This window comes from Cnephaeus nilssonii (genome assembly GCF_951640355.1).
Source record: "Cnephaeus nilssonii genome assembly, chromosome: 8".
Taxonomy (NCBI): domain Eukaryota; kingdom Metazoa; phylum Chordata; class Mammalia; order Chiroptera; family Vespertilionidae; genus Cnephaeus; species Cnephaeus nilssonii.
This window is the reverse complement of record NC_137079.1, coordinates 39,539,994-39,567,679: the sequence shown is the minus strand read 5'-3', so window position 1 is coordinate 39,567,679 and position 27,686 is coordinate 39,539,994. Positions and strand designations below refer to the sequence as shown.

At 43.0% G+C, this 27,686-nt stretch overlaps 1 protein-coding gene across 2 annotated transcripts in view; it reads left to right on the top strand.

Annotated features, from left to right (window-relative positions):
- The first annotated feature begins 436 nt into the window (after window positions 1-436).
- The window catches only part of PCCA (propionyl-CoA carboxylase subunit alpha), a 377,531-nt gene continuing 350,281 nt past the window's right edge, over window positions 437-27,686 (top strand). For both annotated transcript variants that reach the window (XM_079779445.1, XM_079779444.1), the window contains exons 1-2: window positions 437-577; window positions 23,094-23,171. In XM_079779445.1, the coding sequence (XP_079635571.1) occupies window positions 473-577; window positions 23,094-23,171 (183 nt within the window). In that variant the 5' untranslated portion in view covers window positions 437-472. The remainder of the gene's footprint in view (window positions 578-23,093; window positions 23,172-27,686) is intronic.

Here is a 27,686-nt window from a genome sequence, read left to right as displayed (position 1 = left end):
CTTTCACACAAACAGGAACATAGTTTGAGCACAGGTCTGTAATTTAGAACCCTCAGGACTGCAGGGTGGCCATGCGCGGAGGCGACCTGACACGAAGTGGCCTGGCTGCACGTTGGTTGTTGCTAAGTGGGTGCTGGTACATTACGAAGTGACCCCAAGAAGAGTGGACTGAACTCACGGGTCTTCCCCGCCTCACTCCCTCCCGGGGCTCAGAAGGGCGGGCAGACCGACGCCCGCTGCCCTAGGCCCGCGCCCCAGCCCTGCCACCTCCCTCCAGGTCCCAGCGCGCATCCTCCCGGAGTCCCCGCTCCAGGCTCCCGTGGTTGGTCCAGCGCTGCTCCCGCCCCTCCCGCGCGACAGGGGCGGGGCCTCGGATCCCCGGCTGGTGATTGGCCGAAGCGGAGGCGCTCCCCTTTTCCGCCCCCTTCAGCGAGGTGAGAGGTCAGCCTAGCGCTGGCCGGCAGGGGCGACAATGGCGGGGCTGTGGGTGAGCTTGGGCTCGCTGGTCGCGGCGGGACGGCGTGGGCAGCGGTCGCCGCAGCAGCTGATGCGGAGCGCAGCGCTGTGGACCCTGCAGGTGAGGAGCGACGGCGGGGCTCCGGCGGGTCTGGGCTTCCCTGGGCTCCCAGCCCCGCTCCGCCCGGCGGGGGCCAGTGCGGCGGAAAGCGCCCGGGTGGCTCCCGCGACCCCCGCGGCCCCGATTCCTCGGCGGTCGGTCGGGGTGCTCATTCCCTCCCGCTTCAGATTCCGCGTGGGGGCCGGGCAGAGCCGGCGTCCTTGCTGCCGCGGGTACTCCGGGGTGGTGGAGGGCAGAGGGGCCGGGGAGCCGGCAGGCATGCTTTCTGCTCGCTCTCCTGGGCGGCTGACAGATCTCTGGCTGCGTGCACCTGCCTTTCCTGTGCACCCGATCCTTTGCCCTAAGGTGTCTTTTTAATGGCCCGTACGGTTTCCATTTTCTCTTGCCTCTTTCCTGCTTGAAGGGACCCTGTGGGTTGCTGTTGGAGTAGAGTTAGGGTTGTAAGTTTATCTCAACTTTTAAAGTGTCATACGATGTCAAGATTACTTACTACCTTTTACGTTTGAGATGAAAGCCTGTTTTGATTGTATTGCATCACCGCATACAGCATATGCATCCTGTGAATTTGTTTTTCTTTTCCATGGTTTTGGTCAGCCTGCCTTTGGTACTTTTCTAGAACGCATTTTAAACACATTTTTTTTTTTTTTTTTTTTTTTTGCCACTGTTCTGGATATCCTAGGGATTTCATGGTAGCAGCCTTGACTCATATGTCAGAGTGTTTGTGTGTGGCTGTCAACACTTTTCTCGTCATGGAGTCTCATAATTTCTAAGCAGAGGCTTCCCAACTTACTTCGTTAATGGGGTTTATTAAGTCACTTGAACAGATTCTTTCAAATGAAGGTTTTCCTGAAAACTGCCTGCCACCTGGTTCAGCCTGCTTGTTAAACTTCTTTTAAAAGGCATTTTAAAAATGGACACATAACTTGATTTATTGTCATTGAAATTTAGGATGGGAAGACACTTTGCGGATGATCTGGTCCATCCTAGTCTCTCATTGCTCCACCTGGGAGGAAATCCCGGTGGGCAGTGTGCGAGTTGGAGCTGTTCTTGACAATGGAAGTAAGCCTGCACCTGTATCAGCTTTGTGTCAAATTCAGAATCTCAAAGAACACAATGTTCTTTGTGTTGGCACACAATTTATTGTTTTGTAATTTTGTTTATAATCTTTTAATCTTTCTTGGCCCCATCAAGCAGTTACAAGGCTGTTACGCATTTACATAGGAGGCAGCATGGTGTAATGGAAAAGTCTGGGCACTGGAGTCACATAGATCAAGTTTTGAATGGTATTAATGAGACACATCACTTCGTTGGGCCTTAGCTTCTTCCTTTTAGCTACTCCCCTCCCCCCATAAATCTTTATTGAATACTATTTTGTTCTATCTCTAGGAGAAAACAATACCGTTTCTGCTTTAATAGAAATTTTAGTCCATTAGGGAGAGACAAGTATAAAATGGTAGGGGAGAGGTCAGGGTGATATAAGAAAATAGAACAGAGGGATTTGACCAAGTCAAGATATTGAAGTGTATATCCTAGATACTGTTAGGATGTTTTACTTGAATTAATTTATTCAGTCCTCACAACAGCCATATAATCCCATTTACAGATGAAGACATTGAGACACACAGTGTTATGCAATTTGCTGAAAACTACAGCACTAGTAAGTGTCAGAGCTAGAACTCCAGAACCTGTGCTCTGCTCTTAATCATACTACTAGGGGCCCGGTGCACGAAATTTGTGCACGGGGGGAGGGGAGGGCGTCTCCTCAGCCGAGCCTGCCCCCTCTCACATACAGGGAGCCCTCAGGGGATGTCCTACTGATGGCTTAGGCCCGCTCTGCAGTCTGGCCTCCCTTTGTGAGAGACAACCAGGCTGATCAGGGAAAGGCACCAGCCCCATCACCCCGCTGCTGGAGCCACTGTCAGTCACCGCAGCCACCAAGGTGTTTTCATCAACACGGACTCCGGTCCCTTCACCATGAAAAAATGACAACTTTCTTTAGGCATTTTCAAGATGTGTCTTTCATAGAATACGACATTTCTTTCTTTCCTTTTTTTTTTTTTTTAATCCTCACCTGAGTATATGTTTCCATTGACTTTTAGAGAATGTGAAAGAGAAAGGGAAAGACAGAGAGAAACATCAAAGTGAGAGGAATACTTAGATTGCTTGCCTCCTTCATGAGCCCTGACCTGGGCCCCAGCCAGGGAGGAGCCTGCAACTTAGGTACATGCCCTTGATCAGAATCTAACCTGGACTCTGCGGTTGGCAAACCTAGGCATTATCCACTGAGCCAAACCGTGTAGGGCAGGTTATGACATTTCTTAGCCCTCCAGCAGCGGACCTTCGTTTTTTTCCCCAGGAGTGTGGTGGAAAAGCCCTAGATCACCTTTTTGGATTCTTATACCCAAGTTACTAAGAATATTACCAGTGGCATGCAGGGAGCTTAGCCAGTGAGCGGTCGGAAAAGGTGTTTCCTCTGTAGTTCACACCTATCTCCTGTGATCTCCGGCTCTGCCCCTGTCAAGGCCTAAAGCCTCCAGCCCTTGGCAGGGGACCCCCAGCTGGCTTGATCACCAGGCTCCGCCCCTGGCCAAGGCCTCAAGCCTCTGTTTGAGGCTCGGGCCCTGGGCAGGGACCCCCAGCTGGCTCCGATCGCCTGCAGGGACCCCCAGCTGGCGCAGTCACCCGGCTTCACCCACGGCCAAGGCTGCAAGCCTCTGGCAGAAGCTTGGGCTCTGGGCAGGGACCCCCAGCTGGTTCCGATCGCCCGCAGGGGACCCCAGCTGGCTCTATCGCCCGGCTCCATCCAAGGCCAAGGCCGCAAGCCTCTGGACGAGGCTTGGGCTCTGGGCAGGACCCCCAGCTGGCTCTGATCGCCCACTCCGCCCCCAGCCAATGCCGCAAGCTTCTGTTTGAGGCTCGGGCTCTGGGCAGGGACCCCCAGCTGTCTTTGATACCGGGGCTCCACCCCCAGCCAAGGCTGCAAGCCTCTGGCTGAGGCTTGGGCCCTGGTCAGGGACCCCCAGCTGGCTCCAATCACTGCAGGGGACCCCAGCTGGTTCCAATGGCCCAGCTCCACCCCCAGCCAATGCCGAAAGCCTCTGGCTGAGGCTCGGGCCCTGGGCAGGGACCCGCAGCTGGCTCTGATCGCCTGCAGGGGACCCCAGCTGGCTCTGATCACCTGTGGGGGACCCCCGCTGGCTCCGATCTTCCCCTCTGATCTTCGGCTCCAATATCCCAGTTCCAACCACAGCTGCTCTCCGAGGCTGCAGCCATCTTGGTTGGGTGTATTTGCATATTTGCTTTCTGATTGGCTGGTGGGCGTGGCTGGTGGGCATGGCTTGTGAGTGTAGCGGAGTGATGATTTGCATATTACTGTTTTATTAGATAGGATACTGCCTAAGGTAAGGGAGTGTTTTCCTTTGGAAGTGAAAAGTGAAACAAATTTTGAAGGACAAAGTGGCTTTTCTAGGCAAAGATAGAAGACATGAGTGTTATATGTGTGAGAACAGCATGTGCAAAGATCCTGTGGCCAGAGGGAATGACAAGGTAGAACTGGGAAAAAAACTCTGAGGCTCAGGTACAGAGAGTGGTTGGTGCTGGAGAGGTAGGAAAGAGCCAGACCATGTTGGGCCTTATAGACCAAACATTAGGTTTGGTCTTTATTTTATAGCAATGGGAAGCCATTAATGTAGGAGGTGGGAGGGATTACACTGCCATATGTTAGATTGGAGAGGCTGAGAGGAAAGTTGTTACTGTGTTTACTGCTATATACTTGTTATATATTAACTGTATTATATCTAAGCTTTGATTTTTCTTATCCTGTTTCTTCTTTTCAGTGTGTTGGTAGAGACTGCATCTTGTTTGTTTCTGTGTTCTTAGCACAGTGCTTGACACAATAGGTGCTGCTGAATGTGTGACAATACCGACAGGAATAGAGAGTTACTTTTGCTAGTAAACAATTCCTCCTGGAGGTGGGAAGAACTCTGAAGTTCACTATCCCTTTAAGGCAGGGGTGAGGAATGTCCGAGGGCCCTATAGGGCCTGCCTGAAATAATTTGGTCTGGTCCTGCCAAGGCATTAGGGGTGAGTTAATTAAATATTTGACCAAATATAGCAGGCTAATTTATTTTATTTTATTTTATTTTTTTCTTTATTGATTAAGGTATTACATATGTGTCCTTATCTCCCTATTGCCCGTTCCCCCCAGCCCCCCCACTCATGCCCTCACCCCCCTGGTGTCTGTGTCCATTGGTTAGGCTTATATGCATGCATACAAGTCGTTTGGTTGATCTCTCCCCTTACCCCCACCCTCCCCTACTTTCCCTCTGAGGTTTGACAGTCTGATTGATGCTTCTCTGTCGCTGGATCTGTTTTTGTTCATCATTTTATGTTGTTCATTATATTCCACAAATGAGTGAGATCATGTGATATTTATCTTTCTCTGACTGGCTTATTTCGCTAAGCATAATGCTCTCCAGTTCCATCCATAGCAGGCTAATTTTTAAGTTGATAATTTTGTATGGCCTGCAGATGTTGTTATAAATGTCCAAATGGCCCTTGCAGAAAAACGGTTCCCACCCCTGCTTTAGGGGTAGTTGAGCTGCTACTTAGTTTTGCTCCATGTTTCTCTTAGGTGAACTTGAAATGTTTGAATCTATATTTGAAGCAGAACCTTTTGAAGATTTTATTCTCCCATTTCTCCCTCTACCTCTGCAAGCCATTTGTTTGATTGGAAAGAAGACTACTAACTCTAAATTCTAGTCTAGAGAATTCTAACCATTCTTTTGGCCAGTTGGTAGGATTTGCTTGCTTTTAGGGTATATGTAGAGTTCACCTTTTAGTCTTATTTGTTTTGTGTATCAGCTTTTTAAACACATTCTATTTAAGTACCCAATGTTTCCTTTTGTCTACATTTTTTTCCCCAGTGGCTCCAGGATGTTGGGTTTTGGTAATTGCTACAGTTTATTGAACTTTTATATGCCTTATATATTACCCCTTATCCATGTAGCACTAGGTAAAACATCCCAATTTTACAGAAGAGGAAAGAAAACTCAGCAGTTAAGTAACTTGCTCATGGACATAGTTGGCTGAGGTAGAATTTGAACCTTGGATGGTGTAATTCCAAACCTGGCTTTTGTCTCATATGAATGATGGTCTCATTATATGGTGAATTCTCAAAGCTTGAATGCTTAATGTTTCCTTAAAATCCATGATTCTCCCCCCCCCCCCGACCCCCCCAGTCATGGAAAGGAATGTTTAAGCATATCTAAATGTTTTAGAATCGCCTGGAGGCAAATCTGTCCAACATGCTTATAGATGTCTGCCTAAGACTATTATAGAAACTAGTTTCTGGCACGATAAAATTCTTTTGGACATTTGTGTATTTATATATCAGCTTTTGGATTTTATTCTGTTCTTAAGAGGTTCAGAATAGAGGAGTGACTAAAAAAAAATTACCTTTAGCCTGACCAGCGTGGCTTAGTGATTGAACATGGACCTATGAACCAGGAAGTCATGCATGGTTCGATTCCCGTCAGGGCACATGCCTGGGTTGCGGGTTCGATCCCCAGTGTGGGGTGTGCAGAAGGCAGCCAATCAGTGATTCTTTCTCATCATTGATTTTCTATCTCTCCCTTCCTCTCTGAAATCAATAAATATACTAGTATATATAAAATCAATGATGAGAGAGAATCATTGCTTGGCTGCCTCCTGCACGCCCCACACTGGGGATCGAACCCACAACCCAGGCATGGGCCCTTGGCAGGAATCAAACCCTGGACCCTTCAGTCCACCATTCTATCCACTGAGCCAAACCGGGGAGGGCTCATCATTGATATTTTTATCTCTCTTTCCCTCTCCCTTCCTCTCTGAAATAAAAAGATATATTTTTAAGAAATAAAAAAATAAAACTTCATCTTTATTGTTGATAGTGTTACAGATGTCCCCTTTGTTTTTTTCCCCATTGTCCCCCTCCACCTGGCACCCACCCCTCCCAGGCCTTCACCACACTAGTGTCTGTGTCCATGGGCTATGCATATACTATGCATATAAGTTTCTGGGTTAATGCTCCCTTCCTTCCTCCCCCGCTCTCTGACTTCCCGAGGAGTGACTTTTAAAACTCTTTTCTAAATAAGGAGGAAAGATGAGGATGTTATTTAATGAAGAGAATGAAGGAAAAGAAGTTGTTTAAATTATTCCTATTAAAAAGTGGCTAAATGAGAGAACAGGGATGACAAAGGTAATTCGAGAAGAATCTTTTTTGGTAGAAACATAGTACTTCATCTTTGGTACAAGGAGTTAGATGACTGCAAAATCACATTGAGTTGCTAGGAAGAAAAAGGGGAACCAGTGGCTGGCTTTTGGGTCAGTGATATGAGGTAAAAGTTGGAGTGGGAGTAAGTGAACTTTGAAGAATATAGTGGGTAAGTTAATAGAGTCAGCACTTCTCTATCTGCGGGTTTTGCCACACATTCTGCCACAGAATCAACCAACTATGGATTGAAAATATTTTGGGGGGAAAATTCCAGAAAGTTTCAAAAAGCAAGATTTGAATTTGCCACCCTCTGAGCACTGTTATATGCTGAATCCACATGAATGAAGTGATACATAGGTATACTCTGTTGTAGCCTATTGTATGTATATAAATTATATATATACACTGTGCCATTTTATATAAGGGACTTGAGCATCTGTGGTTTTTGGTATCAGCAGGGAATCCTGGATCCAATATCCCATGGATTCCAAGGGGTGACTATTTTATTGACTAAATAACTGTATTACTCTAAATTAGGATTTGAAAGAAGGTAGAAGAGACAATTGGATTTAGAGGAATGGTTTGAGAGAGGCAGTATAGTATTCATTCATTCACTTATCTATCTAGATATACAGTTTTCTATCCATTCAAAAAGTGTTTTTGGAGCATATACTAAGTGCCTGGCACTAAGGTACACACTGAGAAGATCAGGAGAAACTAAAACATATTGCTTCACTATGTTCCTGGTGTAGAGAGGAATAAAATAAAGGAATAAAATAAAATCAAGGAATAAAAATAAAGATTGAAGGAAGAAATTGATAATGTCTTTAGTCTTTAATGAAAATGATTTTAGTAACATGGAGGAATGTCATAAGCAGAAATATTGTTTTACTTTGAAAATACTTTGAAGATACTCCAATAGTTGAAGCAAATATATACTTTTTGAGAAAATTAGGGTATTGTATGATTTTTAAAAAGTAGTTTATTTTGAATATCTATTGATTTTTTTTTAATTTGGAAAAAAAAGGATCATAAACGGTTCAATATAAAATGAAAATAAAAGTGGATTTCAAAAATGTTGGAAGATACGGATTTATAATTTTAGTCAGGAAAAGGAATACAGAATACATGGGACAGAATACCTGTGGTAGCTTAAAACAACACAAACTTATTCTTTCACAGTTGTGGAGGCTAAATGTCTGAGATCAAGGTGTCCACAAGGCCATGCTCACTCTGAAAGCTCTAGTGAGGAATCCTTTCTTGCCTCTTTGAGCTTCTGTTGATGCCAGACATTCCTTGGCTCAAGACCGTATCACTGTAATCTGTGTTCCTGTCCTCACATGGCCTTCTCTTCCTTTTCCCTCTGTGTCATCTCTTCTTTCTTTTATAAGGACACTTAGCATTGGATTTAGGGCCAGGACAGGATCCAGGATGATCTCATCTCACGATCCTTAACTTAAATATATTTGCAAAGATCCTCTTTCCCCTCCCCCAAAACAGTCAAATTTACAAGTTCTAGGACATGGACACATTATTCTGGGGGGGGCCACCATTCAATCCCTACACCTACTATGTGCCAGACACTGTTTAGTGCTGGGAATATAACAGTGAATGATTTTTGCCCTCATTGTGGTTATATTTGAGTAGAGAAGACGGACAATATTCACATAAATAGATAAATTCAAGGAGTGGTTAGTACTCTGAAAGGAAAAAAATAAGAGGATAATGGGATAAACAGTGGTGTTGGTGTTGGAGGTGGTTACTTAAGGAAATAGGAGAGACATTTCTGAGCATATGGACAGGAAACTGACCCAATTTGCTGTGTGATTATCTGGGGAACTAACATTCCAAGGGAAAGGCCAAGGCAAAAGCTCTGAGGTGGAACTATGTTTGGTATCTATATATATAAAAGGCTAAGTGATCGACTGTTGTCCGACCATCCGACCAACTGGCCGGTACATATGACACGCACAGGCAATTTAAAAATAAATGACTCACGCATGTGCGATATTTGTCCTTGTCTGACACTGGCCTCCCATTTAAATTAATTGGAAGACAGTTTCCCATGATGCCAGGATTTGCGATGACTATTAACAAATCACAAGGACAAACTCTAGAAAGAGTAGGAATATTCCTACCTGAACCTGTTTTTGGACATGGTCAGTTATATGTTGCTTTCTTTTGAGTTCGAAGAGCATGTGACGTTAAAGTTGTAAATACTTCATCACAAGGGAGATTAGTCAAACACTCTGAAAGTGTTTTTACTCTTTTTTAAAAAAATATAGTTTATTGATTTTTTACAGAGAGGAAGGGAGAGGGATAGAGAGTCAGAAACATTGATGAGAGAGAAACATCGATCAGCTGCCTCCTGCACACTCCCTACTGGAGATGTGCCTGCAAACAAGGTACATGCCCTTGACCGGAATCGAAACTGGGACCCTTCAGTCCACAGGCCGATGCTCTATCCACTGAGCCAAACCGGTTAGGGCAGTGTTTTTATTCTTAATGTGATATACAGGGAGATATTAGAATAAGTTTAATCAATTTATCAGTCATTGTTTTTATCAATGTTGTTTTTATATCATGTTTTTATATCTTTAAAAAAATTTTTTTGAGTTTTTATTTTTTTAAAAATCTTTATTGTTCAGATTATTACAGTTGTTCCTCTTTTTTCCCCCCATAGATACCCGGTTCCTACCACACCCCATGCCCTTACCCCCTCAACCCCCCGCACTGTCCTCTTCCATAGGTGTATGATGTTTGTCCAGTCTTCCCGCACCCCCACACCCCTTTCCCCTCGAGGATTGTCAGTCCACTCCCTTTCTATACACCTGATTCTATTATATTAACCAGATTATACTGTTCATCAGATTTTTTATTCACTTGAGTTTTAGATTCACTTGTTGATAGATATGTATTTGTTGTTCATAATTTTTATCTTTACCATTTTATTCTTCCCCTTCTTAAAGAATACCTTTCAGCATTTCATATAATTCTGGTTTGGCGATGATGAACTCCTTTAGCTTTTTCTTATCTGTGAAGCTCTTTATCTGACCTTGAGTTCTGAATGATAGCTTTGCTGGGTAGAGTAATCTTGGTTGTAGGTTCTTGCTATTCATCACTTTGAATATTTCTTGCCACTCCCATCTGGCCTGCATAGTTTCTGTTGAGAAATCAGCTGACAATCGTATGGGTGCTCCCTTGTAAGTAACTAACTATTTTTCTCTTGCTGCTTTTAATATTCTCTCTTTGTCTTTTGCTCTTGGCATTTTAATTATGATGTGTCTTTGTGTGGTCTTCTTTGGATTCCTTTTGTTTTGGGTTCTGTGCGCTTCCTGGACTTGTAAGTATTTCTTTCACCAGGTGGGGGAAGTTTTCTGTCATTATTTCTTCAAATAGGTTTTCAGTATCTTGCAGTCTCTCTCTTCTTCTGGCTCCCCCATAATTCTGATGTTGGTACGCTTGAAGTTGTCTCAGAGGCTCCTTACACTATCTTCATATTTTTGGATTCGTTTTTCTTTTTGCTTTTCTGATTGGGTGTTTTTTGCTTCTTTGTATTTCAAATCTTTGACTTGATTCTTGCGATCCTCTAGTCTGCTGTTGGATCTCTGTATATTATTTTTAATTTCAGTCAGTGTATGCTTAATTTCTAGTTGGTCCTTCTTCCTATCCTCGAGGGTCTCGCTAAATTTATCAGCCTTTTCTAGAAAATTCTTGAAAAACCGTATAACCATGGTTTTGAACTCTATATCCAGTCATTTGCTTTCCTCCATTTCTTTCATTTGTGACCTGTTTCTTTGTCTCCACATTTTGGCTGTGTCCCTGAGTTGATAGAGTGGCTTTGTGTGCTAGGTGTCCTATAGGGCCCAGTGGCTCAGCCTCCCCAGTTACCTGAGGTGGACACTCTTGGTGCACCCCTTTGTGGGCTGTGTGCACAGTCTTGTTGTAGTTAAGCCTTGATTGTTGTTGGTATCACTGGGAGGAATTGACCTCCAGGCCAATTGGCTGTGAGGATCAGCTGTGTCTACGATGGGAGAACTTCTGTGCTGGAGACACCCTTCTGAGGCAAGACTTGCTTCAGTGGGGCTTTGGTGCTCACTGAGTCTGCCCCCTGAGTGTGTCCCTTATGGATCTGAGGAGTTGTAATTTGGATGGTCCTACTCTGACCCCTGGGTACACTGGCTCATGGATCTCCAAGGAGGTGCTAATTTAGCCTCTGCCTGAGGCCAGCCAGCAGGAGCTATGGAGAGATATGCAGATTTCTCCTCTTTGTTTGGGTTTTGGAGGTGCCCAGATGAGGCCCAGCTGTGAAGCAATGCAAGCTGCTGTGGGGCCTAGGGCCTTCTTTTGGATGTTCTGGGTCTTTCTGACCCAGCTGCAGTTTGTTAGGTAAGTTTAGATTTCAAAGGACCAGGCCATTCTTATGCAAAAGTCTCTGCGCACAGCTTGGATGGGGCGGAGTCTCAGGGCGAAGCAAACAGCAATGGCTTCCCATCAGCCCTGCCCTAAGAGGCCCCCGGGTCTCAGTGTCCCTTGGTAGTCGCTGCAATCACCTCTGAGAGAAAGTTGCCCTCGAGTTCCGCCCGCTTCCAGACAGTCCAGTTTCTCCCCGTATGAGTCTGGGTCCCCAGAGTCTCGCCTGGAACTGGAATTTAGAGCAGTGGGGAGCTTGTGTCTCTCTCTGGATTTAAAAAACCAGCTGTGTACTCAGTTGCCAACCCTCTCCGCGCGCGCACCTCTGTACCTCTGGACTTTACTTCCGCAGCTCCTTTGAGTCTCAATGTGCTTTTTCTCTTCCCTTCTAGTTGTAGAATTTCCACTCAGCCAGCCTTCCTGTGGTTCTGGATTATGTCCGTTTTGTCTTTTAGTTGTAGTTTTGAAGTGGTTGTGCGCGGCTCAAGTTCAGGTGTTTACCTATGCCGCCATCTTGGTTTCTCTGTTTTTGTTGTTTTTATGTCATGTCTTTGTTGTTGTTATATCATGTTATTGTTTATTAATCAATTTATATATTACTAGAGGCCCAGTGCATGAATTTGTGCATGGGTGGGGTCCGGCTGGCCGGGAGGCGGGGCCGTAGGTGGTTGGTCTGCCAGCCCTGCCCCTGATTGGGGTGTTGGGGGCCAATTGGAAGTGGGGCCAGCCTGGAGGAGGGACTGCAGAAGGGCTCCAGGGCATGTCTGGCCTGTCTAGCTCAGTCCTTATAGGCCGGACCCCAGCAGCAAGCTAACCTCCTGGTCAGAGTGTCTGCCCCCAGGTGGTTAGTGCACATTATAGCGACTGGTCAGCCGGTCAACTGTCTGCTCTGTGGTGGTCAGTGCACATCATAGCAAGCTGTTGAGTGGCCTTAGCATATAATTAGCATATTACGCTTTGATTCATTGACCCGACAATTGAATGACTGGACACTTAGCATATTAAGTTTTTATTATATAGGATTTTCGTATACATTTTACTAATTTTGTTTCATCTCTGACACTTCTATTATAGAGAAAGGGCGAATAGTGATATTAAAATATTTCTTCTAATTAATTTCCTTTCAATGTGCACAAATCCGTGCACTGGGACACTAGTAATTGCATAAAAGGATGAATATGGCTAGTATGGTTGGAGTGAAGTGAATGGGGGGGGGGAATGCTAGAAGATGGGATAAGTGGGACAGTCATGTAGGGACTTGTAGTAGAAATTTATCCTAATGGAATCCATTGGAGGGTGTTAAACAAATTGGATTTACATTTGGAAAGACCACTCTGGTTGAGGGGGATGGAGGTTTGAGGAGTGGAAGTAGGGAGCCAGTCTGGAGTCTATCATAGAAGTTCAAACTAGAGATGATGGCAGTTTGCACGAGGGTGGTATGGTAGCACTGGGGTTGGTGAGGACTGGTCAGATTTGGTATATATTTTGGAACTACAGCCAATATTACTTGCTGTTGGATTAGAGGGGAGATACAAGGAAAGAGAGGAACCAAGGACTCTTGAAAAGAAGACACAAAAGGCCACATATTTTAGGGATCCATTTATATGAAATGTCCAGAATAGACAGATCTATAGAGACAGAAAATAGATTAGTGGTTGCCAGGGGCTGTGGGGTAGGGTGATGGGAGAGACTGATAACAACTAAGGGGTTTCTTTTTGGGGTGATGAAAAATGTTCTGCAATTAGAAAGTGGTGATGGTTCTACAACCTTGTGAATATACTAAAAACCACTGAATTGTATATTTAAACAAAAACGAGTTTTATGGTATTTGAGTTGTATCTCAACTAGGGGCCCAGTGCACGAAATTCGTGCACTGGTGTGTGTGTGGGGGTCTCCTCAGCCCAGCCTGCCCCCTCTCACATACTGGGAGCCCTCAGGGGATGTTCTACTGACGGCAGTCTGGCCTCCCTTTGTGGGAGACGACTGGGCTGATCAGGGAAAGGCACCAGCCCCATCACCCCGCTGCTGCAGCCACTGCCAGTCACGGCAGCCACCAAGGTCTTTTCATCAACATGGACTCTGGTCCCTTCACCATGAAAAAATGACAACTTATTTTAGGCATTTTCAAGATGTGTCTTTCATAGGATATGCCTTCCTTCCTTCCTTCCTTCCTTCCTTCCTTCCTTCCTTCCTTCCTTCCTTCCTTCCTTCCTTCCTTCCTTCCTTCCTTCCTTCCTTCCTTCCTTCTTTTCTTTCTTTCCTCACCTGAGGATATGTTTCCATTGATTTTTAGAGAATGTGAAAGAGAAAGGGAAAGACCGAGAGAAACATCAAAGTGAGAGGAACACTTTGATTGGTTGCCTCCTGCATGAGCCCTGACCTGGGCCCCAGCCAGGGAGGAGCCTGCAACTTAGGTACATGCCCTTGATCAGAATCTAACCCAGACCCTGTGGTTGGCAAACCTAGGCATTATCCACTGAGCCAAACCGCCTAGGGCAGGATATGACATTTCTTAGTCCTCCAGCAGCAGACCTTCATTTTTTTCTCTAGGAGTGTGGTGGAAAAGCCCTAGATCACCTTTTTGGATTCTTATACCCAAGTTACTAAGAATATTACCAGTGGCATTCAGGGAGCTTAGCCAGTGAGCGGTCGGAAAAGGTGTTTCCTCTGTAGTTCACACCTATCTCCTTCGATCTCCGGCTCCACCCCTGCCAAGGCCTAAAGCCTCCGGCCCTGGGCAGGGGACCCCCAGCTGGCTCTGATCGCCCGGCTCCGTCCCCGGCCAAGGCTGCAAGCCTCTGGCTGAGGCTCGGGCCCTGAGCAGGGGACCCCCATCTGGTTCTGATTGCCCGGCTCTGCCCCCAGCCAAGGCCAGCAAGGGCAGGCGGAAAGCTTGGCTTCTTCCATTGCCGGGGAAACCCAAGCCTCCCTCCTGCTCTCCATGGTTGCAGCCATCTTGGTTGGGTTTATTTGCATATTCGCTCCTGATTGGCTTGTGGGTGTAGCGGAGGTATGGTTAATCTGCATATTACTCTTTTATTAGATAGGATTAACAAAAAAAGATTGCTTTTTAATCATTGACCCATATCCCTGAATATGGTAGTGTTATAGAGATCTAGATGGCTGAAACTTAGGAGGGAAGGTCAAGATAACAGTTACATTACAATACTTTGACTGAATTTACAAAATACAGAGGGATGGGTTCACCTTATTTGTCATTTGAGGGATGTGGGAAAAGAGAAGGAGCCAGAAACCTTATCAAAATGGCAAAGGAGAAGGGAAGCTGAGTTCATATTTAATCATCAAATCACCTTTAGATGCTTCTCATTTTTCCAGCTGAGTGAGGTTAAGTAACTTGCCCACAGTCACACCACAATTTAAGTGGCAATGCAGGATTTAAAATCAGATCTGACTTCAACACCTTCATTATACCATGTTAGCAAACTTAGTGAAAAAGAGAAAGTGCTAATTTACATGTTTTGGGTACAAAAACTAGTTTGATAGTAGTAATGGAAAAGCGGGAAGCAGTAGGCTATAAAGCTGTCCCAGACTTATAGTTAAGAACATTTGTTCATCAGGATAAACAAACCTTGTCCTATCAATCCAATAAATACCTTCTCTGTTACTCATTTTACAAAAATACAGTGATATTTTCCATCTCATTAATTGCTATTAATTTGGAACTTTGTGAAGCTGTAGTTATTATATAAATAGTTCTATGGAGGTGGGATGGGTAAGTTTCCTAGAAGCAGAGCCTAAAAAGGGATTTTGTGCAGGTGGTGTTCGAGAGAAGAGTGAAGAGAGCAGGGGAAAATATGCTAAGCAAGGAAGGGGCCCAGCTGGAGACTAGCTTCCTTCTCATGTCTCATCCGCAGGGGAACTCTGGAGCAGTAGTTCTCCAAACACAGGACTTCTGCCAGCTGCAGCAGCATTACCTGGAAACTTCTCAGAAATGCTGATTTTCCAGCAGGACCCCAAGCCTGCCAGTTAGACCAAGCCTGCCAGGTGGACCCCAGCAATCTGTTTTATAAGCCCTCCAGGTGATGCTCATGACCAGTAAAGTTTGAGAAGCACTGTTCTAGCTCAGCATGTCAAACAGAATTCGTGCATGGGTGGGGTCCCTCAGCCTGGCCCGCAATTGGGGCCGATGGGAGGGTGGGGGGTGGGGAGGGGGCAGCTGGCTGGGGAAAGGGACCGCGAGAGGTTGGCCCCAGCAGCAAGCTAACCAACGGCCGGTTCCTCAAGGAATCGAGCTCCTTCCTCCCTCCTGTCTGGGTCCCGGGTGCGGGTGAACCAGATTTGGGGCTGACAGGGCCCCAGCAGCAAGGTCTGGGTCAGTATGTGTCATAGCTACTGGCAGGTTGTTCGGGTTGTTCGGTCGTAATGGTCACTTAGGCTTTTATATATATAGATTATTTAACCCAGTGTATTAAAAATATTTCAATATGGAAATATAAAAAACTCAGTAGGTCTTTTACTTTTTTTGGTATTGAGTTTTCAAGTCTGATATGTATATTACTCTTGGAGCACCTCAATTTGGGACTGGTGCATTTCAAGTGCTCTGTAGCCACATGTGCCTAGTGTCTGCCACATAGGACAGCCAGCTGTGAAGCACAGTTTGCATTACTCAATTGGTCCTATGTTGAGGTGAGGGTGGTCAGCCTTTGGAATTTAGTGTTAATCAGTCATTGGCTGTGAGAGTGGGGGCTTGATGAGAACTCCTATTTGGATGAGGCAAATAGGCCAGACTTGGGAGTAGGTGTGAGCCATGAGTAGTTCATTACCCACCCATGGGGCCCCTGTGCTGAGTGGTGAAGAGGCTCTGGATGGGCACCAATGACATCCACTGTAGGCGGGGTGGGAGGAAGGGTCTGGTAGGGAAGCCATGATGATGAAGTTTTATAGTTACTTGGTGCTTTAGCTTACTATGGAGGCACAGCCCAAGAATCTTGAGATTAGATCCCCTCTCTCAAATATCAGGTGTTCAGCCTTGCTTTTAACAGGTCTTTGGCAGATAGTTGAAGACTGGAATGGCCAGTGAGGTCCTGAATATTACCACTATATATGTAATCAATGTTAGTTTGAAAGAAAAAGCTGTGCCTAAGTGAAAAAGCCTGACTTCCATTAGCGTTTTCAGAGGGAGTTCCTTTGAAGGTCATTCCAGGTCTGTTAATGCTGAAATACGCAGTTTCCCAGCTCCGTGTCATGAAACATGGCAGAGAGGACCTTCTTCTGGAAATGTGGAAAAGTACACAAACCATTGTGTACTTTTACCTTGGTAAAAATCTGTTGATCACATATTTGAGGATAGTTTCTTTTTTGAAGCAGAATGCATCCTGGTAAAGAATTCACAGAATTGTTTCAGTATTCACTTGAATACCATTGTAGGTATGTTAAGAACAACAGTAGTTTTGTACAGAACTAGTGTTTAAATTGTTCTTTAAGATAATTGCTACTGAATTTACCAGTTTGAACTGTCACTTGAGGTCATGTCTACAATGTGAAAGTAGGTGCTGTCTTAGTTTAGAAAAGGATATTTTCATTTCCCTGTTTGTAAGGGCTGGAAGGCATGTATCCAGTTTGTCTAAAAGCTGTACATTCTTCCTCCCCTTTTTTGGTTAACAGTTATTGTATGCTTACTGTAATATATGCAAAACTGCTGGACAGTTTACACATTCTCATTTAATTCTTAAAGTAGTCTATATCCTACATAAGTACTGTTATTATGCCCAGTTTATAGAGGAGGACATTTCCTTTATATTTAACAAATGTCAGAGCCAACATTCAAACCCAGGTCAGAATCTGTCTGAGACTAGACAAGAGCTCTTAATTACTGTATTATTATTTTAATGCTAACTCCCAAATGGTCTGGTATAATTTAAGAAAGAAAGACATTTTCCCTGCATAATCGGATTTAGTTTTTGTGTAATACCTTATATTTCCTTGGTGCTTTACAGTTTATAAAGGCTCCTTTGATCCTTTTAACAACTCCATAAAAAAGCAGGGGAGGTGTCATCACCTACGTTTTATTTATTTTTATTTTAAAAAAATATATATTTTATTGATTTTTTTTTTTTTTTTTTTTTTTTTTTTTACAGAGAGGAAGGGAGAGGGATAGAGAGTCAGAAACATTGATGAGAGAGAAACATCGATCAGCTGCCTCCTGCACACTCCCTACTGGGTATGTGCCCCCAACCAAGGTGCATGCCCTTGACCGGAATCGAACCCGGGACCCTTGAGTCCACAGGCCGGTGCTCTATCCACTGAGCCAAACCGGTCAGGGCATCACCTACGTTTTATAGGTGGAGGTTAGAGAAATGATTTGCTCCATGTTGCATAGCTATAAAGCAGTGGAGCAAAGAGTTGACCCAGGTCTTGTGACTTTGAAGGTCATGCTAACTTCCCATGTGTGAGCAGGCATTTCCTTTCTAAGTGTGGAAAATACAGGAAATCTTTATTCTCGAAGAAGAGAACCACTGCATTATGCTATGGGGAAGTAATTTTGCACATGCTGACCTTTCTCCTTTTGGCTGTGATAAGCTAAATAGTCTTTATAAATAAATGGAGTTCATTAAAGTTTTTCCTCGAACTCCTGTTGCTAGGAAGTATTTTAAAAGAATTTTGGACTGGGCTTGTAGCCAGTTTATTCTATGCTTAACAAAAACAATAAACATTAAAATTCTGTGTATAAGTCCAAATTAGCAGATTTCTGCTAACTTGTTCCATATATTAAAAAATTGTAGTTCTATAAAATTGTCTGATTTTTTACCTATGTCCTTTAAAACCTTGAATTTCCATGAAACTCCACCAGGAGTAAACAGGAACAAAGAGAACTTTTATGTGGCCGTCTAAAAACCAGTTCAGACTCAATATGGGAAAGGCCCAAACACTTTTTTCTCCATACTAGTTGGTCTGCTGTTATAGTTTTGTCTGCTTGTATTATTTCTACTTCTAGTTACTTGGCTAATGAGGGGCATTCATGTTTTTTAAAATTTGGGGCTACTTTATCACAAATTTACAGTTATATGTCTTCTTTTTTTGATAATGGTGGTAAAATATAGTCTGTTAGATTTTCAGGGCTGAGTATTTTTAAATCCTAATAAAAAGATGACAAAAGACCAGTTTTGAGCACTTAAGTATAATGCTATGTCTTCTACATTTTGGACAGGTGTAGTGTATATTAGAGTTGATTTAGTTTTAAGAGTTTTGTGTTACAGATGTTTTATGTTATTGGTAGTTTCCTGAAAGTAAAGATAATATACATTGAGTCAGCCAACCCAAACATTTCTTAGAGCTTGGCCACTTAGACAATCTGGATTGTTCTGAGATAGAAACTGTCTCCAGTTAGGCCAAATTTAGCTTAGTCCATTCTTCATGAGTTTGTCTAATGAGACAGAGTCCTGAGGTTTTTAGCCTAGAGATTTAATGTGTAATGTATATTTATTAGAGTCTCTGTACAGTCGGCCCTGGAACAACACGAACTGTGTGGGTTCACTTATGCACAGATTCTTTTCTTTTCTTTTTTCTTCATTTCAATAAACCTTTATTGTTCAGATTATTACAGTTGTTCCTCTTTTTTCCCCCCATAGCTCCCCTCCACCCGGTTCCCACCCTGCCCTCTGCCCTTACCCCCCACCCCACTGTCTTCATCCATAGGTGTACGATTTTTGTCCAGTCTCTTCCCGCACTCCCTACACCCTTTCCCCCCGAGAATTGTTAGTCCACTCCCTTTCTATGCCTCTGATTCTATTACATTCACCAGTTTATTCTGTTCATCAGATTTTTTATTCACTTGATTTTTAGATTCACTTGTTGATAGATATGTATTTGTTGTTCATAATTTTTATCTTTACCATTTTCTTCTTCTTCCTCTTCTTAAAGAATACCTTTCAGCATTTCATATAATTCTGGTTTGGCAGTGATGAACTCCTTTAGCTTTTTATCTGTGAAGCTCTTTATCTGACCTTGAGTTCTGAATGATAGCTTTGCTGGGTAGAGTAATCTTGGTTGTAGGTTCTTGCTATTCATCACTTGGAATATTTCTTGCCACTCCCTTCTGGCCTGCATAGTTTCTGTTGAGAAATCAGCTGACAATCGTATGGGTGCTCCCTTGTAGGTAACTAACTGTTTTTCTCTTGCTGCTTTTAATATTCTCTCTTTGTCTTTTGCTCTTGGCATTTTAATTATGATGTGTCTTTGTGTGGTCCTCTTTGGATTCCTTTTGTTTGGGGTTCTGTGCACTTCCTGGACTTGTAAGTCTATTTCTTTCACCAGCTGGGGGAAGTTTTCTGTCATTATTTCTTCAAATATGTTTTCAGTATCTTGCTCTCTCTCTTCTTCTGGCACCCTCATAATTCGGATGTTGGTACGCTTGAAGTTGTCTCAGAGGCTCCTTACACTATCTTCATATTTTTGGATTCTTTTTTCTTTTTGCTTTTCCAGTTGAGTGTTTTTTGCTTCTTTGTATTTCAAATCTTTGACTTGATTCTTGTGATCCTCTAGTCTGCTGTTGGATCTCTGTATATTATTTTTAATTTCAGTCAGTGTATGCTTAATTTCTAGTTGGTCCTTTTTCATATCCTCGAGGGTCTCACTACATTTATCAGCTTTTTCTAGAAAATTCTTGAAAAACCTTATAACCGTGGTTTTGAACTCTATATCCAGTCGTTTGCTTTCCTCCATTTCTTTCATTTGTGACCTGTTTCTTTGTCTCCGCATTTTGGCTGTGTCCCTGAGTTGATAGAGTGGCTTTGTGTGCTAGGTGTCTTATAGGGCCCAGTGGCTCAGCCTCCCCAGTTACCTGAGGTGGACACTCTTGGTGCACCCCTTTGTGGGCTGTGTGCACAGTCTTGTTATAGTTAAGTCTTGATTGTTGTTGGTATTACTGGGAGGAATTGACCTCCAGGCCAATTGGCTGTGAGGATCAGTTGTGTCTACGATGGGAGAACTTCTGTGCTGGAGACACCCTTATGAGGCAAGACTTGCTTCAGTGGGGCTTTGGTGCTCACTGAGTCTGCCCCCTGAGTGTGTCCCTTATGGATCTGAGGAGTTGTAATTTGGATGGTCCTACTCTGACCCCTGGGTACACTGGCTCTTGGATCTCCAAGGAGGTGCTAATTTAGTCTCTGCCTGAGGCCACCCAGCAGGAGCTACGGAGAGATCTGCAGATTCCTCTTCTTTGTTTGGGTTTTGGAGGTGCCCAGATGAGGCCCAGCTGTGAAGCAATGCAAGCTGTTGCGGGGCCTTGGGCCTTCTTTTGGATGTTCAGGGTCTCACTGACTCAGTTGCAGTTTGTTAGGTAAGTTTAGTTTTCAAAGGACCAGGCCATTCTTATGCAAAAGCCTCTGCACACAGCTGGGGTGGGGCGGAGTCTCAGGGCGGAGCAAACGGCAATGGCTTCCCATCAGCCCTGCCCTAAGAGGCCTCCCCCCTCACCCCCCCACCCCCGGGTCTCAGTGTCCCGTGGTAATTGCTGCAAGCACCTCTGAGGGAAAGCTGCCCTCGAGTTCCGCCCACCGCCAGACAGTCCAGTTTCTCCCCGTATGAGTCTGGGTCCTCAAAGTCTCACCCAGAACTGGAGTTCAGAGCAGTCGGGAGCTTGTGTCTCCCTGTGGATTGAAAAAGCCAGCCGCGTACTCAGTTGCCTGTCTTTTCCGCGCGCATGCGCCTCCGTACCTCTGCCTTTACTTCCACAGCTCCTCTGAGTCTCAGTGTGCTTTTCTCTTCCCTTCTAGTTGTAGAATTTCCACTCAGCCAGCCTTCCTGTGGTTCTGGATGATGTCTGTTTTGTCTTTTAGTTGTAGTTTAGCAGTGGTTGTGCGAGGCAGCAGTTCAGGTGTTTACCTATGCCGCCATCTTGGTTTCCGTCGCGCAGATTATTTTCAATAAACACAGTCAGCTCTTTGTATGGGGGTTTCAAATTCTTGGATTCAACCAAATGCATATTGGATTCAGTATTTTTAAAAAATATTTTATTGATTTTTTACAGAGAGAAAGGGAGAGGATAGAGAGTTAGAAACATCAATGAGAGAGAAACATTGATCAGCTGTCTCCTGCACGCCCCCTACTGGGGATGTGCCTGCAACCAAGGTACATGGCCTTAACTGGAATCTAACCTGGGACCCTTCAGTCTGCAGGCCGAAACTCTATCCCCTGAGCCAAACCGGTTAGGGCTTTTTGTTTTTTTTCAATGGAAAAATATCACCCGAGGATATTTTTCCATTGGTTTTTAGGGAGAGTGGAAGAGAGATGGAAAGACAGAGAGAAACATCGATGTGAGAGAAACACATCAATTGGTTGCCTCTTGCACACGCCCCTACCAGGGCCCAGGCCCGGGCCAGGGAGGAGCCTGCAACCAAGGTATGTGCCCTTGACCAGAATTGAACCCGGGACCCTTTGGTCCGAAGGCCAATGCTCTATCTACTGAGCCAAACCGGCTAGGGCTTGGATTCAGTATCTTTGCATTCCCAGCTACAGATGGAAAACATCTGAGGTTGGTTGAATCCATCGATGTGAAGCACAGACTGTAGAATGAAAAGTTAAATGCATATTTCGACTGCACAGGAGGTGGGAATCCCTAACTCCTGCCCCCAGTTGTTCAAGGGTCACCTGTAATTAGCATTATTTCTACCAAGTAGCTCTGCATGTTTGCTTGTTTGTTATTCTCAGGGTAGTTGAGCAGCAAGTGAGATCTGCATCAACATCTTCTTGGACCAAATGTTGAGTTTGGAGTAACTGCATATCCTTCAATTGTCAAAAGCTTGTACATGTTAGATACCTCCGTACTAAGCTTTCGTTTTTTGAATAAGAGTGGCTTAGGTTAGTAAGTGACCTTAGAGAAAAGTAACCTAATCTTGCATTTCTTAAGAGAGCAGAGGGGTTAAAAAAGTGGTTTGCTCAAATTGTAGAGCTAGGATGAGAACTGAGGTTCCTTCACTTCCTCTCCCGGAGTTCTTTCCCAGGTGGTACGCTGCTTTTCCAGGTGTTCCCTTTCCAGAAGTAAAAACATCACTGTTTATTTTCACTCTCCAAAGCTAATTAAAATACCTAAATTTTCTATCCCAGATTGCATTTTGTCTCTGGAAGACTCACATTTGATTTTTGCCACCAGGAATCAGTTACATCCTTTATTTGGTAGAGATTAAAGACACATAAGATTTTTGCCTTTTGTAAAAGGATATAGAAACATGTTCCTGCAACAGACCATTATAGACCTTACAGTATTAGGGAGTTCCACTTTATAAAATTGATAGGAAGCTGGTATGCTATTTACATTCTTGTGCAAATATCCTAGTGCTACCTTGCAGCAGAATAAATATGAGAAATTCCCAGGTAGTTTTTGCTTCTCACTCCTCAATTTGTTTTTTTTTTGCATTGGCTGAGGTTATAAGCATAGGACATGATTTTTAAGAGAAGGAATATCGTTTATCCTATTAAATGTAATGTAAGAGAAAAGTTACTACATTATAGCTCTTCTGCTGAAGGCAGTGGGAGACTGAATTTTTATTTGAACACAGGGAGTGGTGAGACCCTCTTGGCAAATTATTATTATTTTTTTCACCCCAAATCATGTCTTTGCGTAAACATTAGTGTTATGATGGGAGGTGCCACTTTTTTATTATCTCAAAATAAAAAACTTCACAATGCTTTTAACAGGCCTATGCTTAAATCTTGTAACCATTATAGCCTAGACTTGTGACTTTGGAAAAATTAAAATTTGCCTCTCCCGTCCCCCGTCCTCTTCTCCTTTCCCTCCCCTTCCCTTCCTGTCCCCCTCCTCCTCCCCTTCTTAAATATAAATATTTTTTGAAACCATTCAAATTGCTGTAATTTATTTCACTTTTTTTGTAGAATGTTCCACACCATTCAAGACAGCACTTAATGGCGACCCGTAGTCTCTGTTCAGCGGGATATGATTCTAATGAAAAAGTAAGTATTCAAAAAATGTTTTCAACAGGTTAAGTTGTAATGGTTTTACTTTCTTGTTTCCACACTGTGTTCAGTGGACTGATTAAATTTTATTAATGCTGTGTAATGATTTCTTGCTCTAACATCATAGGTTTTATGGGTGTTCAATCTTTGTTCCTTTTTACATTGTGAGCCACAGCCCGAGTCTTTAATTTTGTATTTATGCCAACAATTGAATAAATTTACAATGTGTTTCCCTTGTTTTCAGCAGAATAACTAATATAATGTGAGGTGTTGTTGTTTTTTTTCCTCTTAAAGACTGGGCAGTTGAGAGATTTTAAACTATTGATTCTTAAAAATTTACTTTATATTTAAGATTTGTTTTGATTGAAGGCAATTATATATATTGTAAATTTTTAGACAAGGTAATTCAAGTTAAAATCCTGATATAATGTTTGAGGTGGGTAATAGGAGAGATAAAGGGACTGGAAGTGGTGATTAGAGATAAAACATGATTTAGTGTGACAATAGAGGCGTCAAAGAGGGCAGAAGAAGAGTTTTGGTTAAGAAGAGATGGTTCAAGTTGAATGTCATGAAAGTAGAACTGATATGAATGGTTATTTGACAATTAAATAGCCTTGATGTCTTCTAAATCATCTGTTGAAGCATGGAAAACTACTGAGGAGATCTAGACGTTTGGGGAGAGTAAGGGTCTACATTATTACAGTTCAATAGAAATATAATGTGGACAAAGTTGCAGGGCATATGTAGTTTTAAATTTTCTAATAGCCACATTAAGAAAATAAATGTAAACAGGTGAGATTAATGTATTTTCACTCAGTGTCTAAAATGTTATTTTACATATAATCGATAAAAAAAAGTATCAGGGAGATACTTCGCATTTTTTTTTTTGGTGTACCAAGACTTCTAAAGCCAGTGTATAATCTACACTTCTGGCACATCTCAATTTGATTAGCCACATTTGAAGTGCTTAGTAACCTCATGTGGCTAGTGGTTACTTTATTGAATGGCATAGGTCCAGATGAATTAGCTTTAATAAGCTCCCTATTAAGAAATCTATAGATTAGTAGGAAAAAAAACCATTTCAGCATAGACAGTGTGCCTTGGGTGCAGGTATGTATGTACATTTCTGCACACCTGTTGCATTCCCATCTAAAGGTAATGGCTGTCCTAATTAGGAACACTGTAGGAGTGCTTAGCTAGCATTTATTCAAGAGGCCACATTCCAGAGGGGAGGGAAATACAAGTGATTCAGCCATCTTTCTCTCTATAAACACGCATAGCCTTCCTCATTAGGTAATCATGTTAGAAATGGGCCCACATTGAAGAAATTAGTGGTATAATATAATTAGCTAATATATTATAGATATTGAGCCCTTGAATTGGAAGAGTAACCATCTAGTTGGCCTTTCATTCTTGACCTTTAAGGATAGAACCTGTGCTTGATGAAATGGTCCTGTGTTCAGTCACTGGGTTGGAGAATTCTTGATGGCTCTGAGTCTGACAATATGGTTAGCCAAATCAGAATATTGATGCATTTGCCTCATGTGAAGTTTTCATGCAGGCTGTTGGAGCATTATAAAGTGCAAGAACTTGAGACTTTCCTGAGCTTATCCACATTCCCACAGCTTATCCAGGAAATGTGCTCATTCCCTGAGCACATTTTAAGATTGTTTATATGTCTGTTAGTAAGTGTCTATATGTGTGGCAGACTTTGGTTTGATACTTACTAGTAGTTTTGCTACAACCTCATAGTGAGGGTTACAAGAATAGCTAAAATGCCTACCATATTGGTGGCCATTGGTAATTACTAAAAATAAATGAATGCATTTGTATAATGATCTTGGTTTAGGACATTTAAAGAGGGCCCGCCCCCTTCTCTTGGGATCCACTAAGCAGGTCCCTATTTTGTTGTAAATGTCTGAAATCAGATCTGCTGTCTGCTATCTTTGCCTTCTCCTTTGCTGTGCCAATGAGAGGGAAACATTGATATGAGAGAGAAATTTTGATCTGTTGCTTTTTGTACATGCCCCAACTAGGGATCGAACTGACAACGCTTTTATGTCCAACCAACTGAGCCACTCCAGCCTGGCTGGTAATACATAAACTGATTCTCATTTGAACTTGCCATTGACTATTTTCTTACTCCACATTTTATCAGAGACTCACATCAAGTCAAAATTAAACCAGGTGAAATTTAATCATTACTAATAGATTATTTTTTGACTTGAGTTTAACAAGTCAGTTTGTCTCATGTATGTTCATGAGAATAGGGAAGATTTAACTTAATAGCAATTTGCTAGAAAAAGATCAGGAGGTTTCAGTAGGCTTTAAATTAGTGGAGCCGGTATTGCACTATGGTATGCCTGCCATGACAAATGCGATCTTTGGCATTAATAATGCAATGTTCAAAGCTTGTGCCATAATACTCTGATCATATCACATCGTGGTGTGTTTTTGACACGAATATCTGGAGGTGAACTCTCTGGCTTTACTACTAGTTAAACTGTGACTTAGGCAAGTGCTTTGGCCAAATCAAGTCTCAGTTGTTTTTTTTGTTTTGTTTGTTTTTTCTTTTCATTTGTAAAATGGGGATTTTATCAGAACTGACCTCCTAGGACTATTATGAGGATTAAATGAGATAGTGCACAAAAGGGATATGTCATAGTACCCGGCATATAGAATGCATGTGCCCTAAATGTCAGCTGCTTAATATTATTCTTAACAACTTAATTTTGTACATTTGGAAACTGAGGCTCAAAATTCACAAATAGTAAGTGTAAGCTTGGTATAAACTCAATCCTGTTCTTCTCCTGAGCTGGTGAATTTACCTTCTGTGCTATACCCCTTCTCAGAAGTGTTTGGTGAGCAACTCCATTTCTGGAGTTCTGCCATCATTCCTCCAAAAAGTACTCAGTGGAAGGGGTCGGCTCAGCCAGTCTCTTTCTTGGTGTCTGAATGCAGTGAAGTGTCCTTTGTAGTTTTAGATCCCAGCAATGGTGATCTAAACATAGAGAAGGGAAAGAAGGAAGGAGGCATAGAGAGAGAACAAATTAAAGGAAAATAACTTTAAAAAATCCTCAGGAAATTTTCGATGTATTTCTTTCCCAAATGACATTAATTAGCACAGTTATGGTGGAACAGCCTTCTCTGTCTCTCATGGTATATGAAAGCCCTTCCATCTTCAAGTATTCAGTTTCCTGATTTAAATGGCTTCCCTCCTCCCCCAACCCCTTGGAGTATCCTCAGAGTACCTTATATGCAGCTCTCCACATATAGAGTCCCAGTTCCTTAAGTGGCATATACTAGTAAGTTTCTTCATGTTCTGGCCTTGTTACCCTAGCTTTATATTTTGAGCTTGAGCAATACCAAAAATTACTTGTAATTTTTCAGTGCTACCTTAGGCTTTCTACAGTATATCCTCTTTTTTTAACGTTGAAATTCTGAACCATATGCATCTGTTATTTATTTAAAAGATTAATTGATATAATTATCTTTATTGAACTTGTGTACTAATTGGTGAAACAGTAGTCCTGGATTGATAAGGTCTCTTCAGAGAGACAGAACCAGCAGGAGATATGGATGGAGATTTATTGGCTCACACTATTAGGAAGGCTGGAGATCCGGGACAGCTGGCAGTGTAATACTAGTTGATGTTCAAAGGCCTGAGAACCAGGGGAGCCGATGGTGTACAGTAAGTCCCAGCCAATGGTAGGAGAAGACCGATGTTCCAGCTCAATCAGGCAGGCAGAATGAATTTTTCTTCCTCTACTTTGTATTCTATCGGGCCCTCAGCAGATTGGATAATGACCACACACATTGGAGAAGGCATGTAATTTACTGAGTCCACTGGTTCACATGTTAGTCTCATCTGGAAACACCCTCACCCTCACAGACACAGCCAGAAATAATGTTTACTCTGGGCACCCTGTGGCCCAGTTAAGTTGCACATAAAAGTAATCGTAGCCCTGAAAAAGATGTCAGGTGCAAATATACATATTTTTAAATATTTTATTGATTTTTTACAGAGAGGAAGGAAGAGGGATAGAGAGTTAGAAACATCGATGAGAGAGAAACATTGATCAGCTGCCGCCTGCACACCCCCAAGGTACATGCCCTTGACTGGAACCGAACCTGGGACCCTTCAGTCCACATGCTGATCTCTATCCACTGAGCCAAACCGGTTAGGGCCAAATATTTGTTTTGATATTGATTTCTTCCTGTTAGATAGGGTCACACTTAAAGATTCCTAAGAGTCTGGTGTGTGCCCAAAGGGGTAATAACAATAGTTATAGCTAACACCTATTGAGTATATATTGTGCTAGGCACTATTCCAAACACTTTGAGGGTGTCAATTCATATTCTTTTTTAAAAATTATTATTTATTGTTGAGAGTATTACATATGTGCCCTGTTCCTCCCCATTGACCCCCTCCAGGTCCTCCTCTCCCTCTTTCCCCCCAGGTCTTCAGTACCCTATTGTCTGTGTCTATGGGTTATGCATATATGCATACAA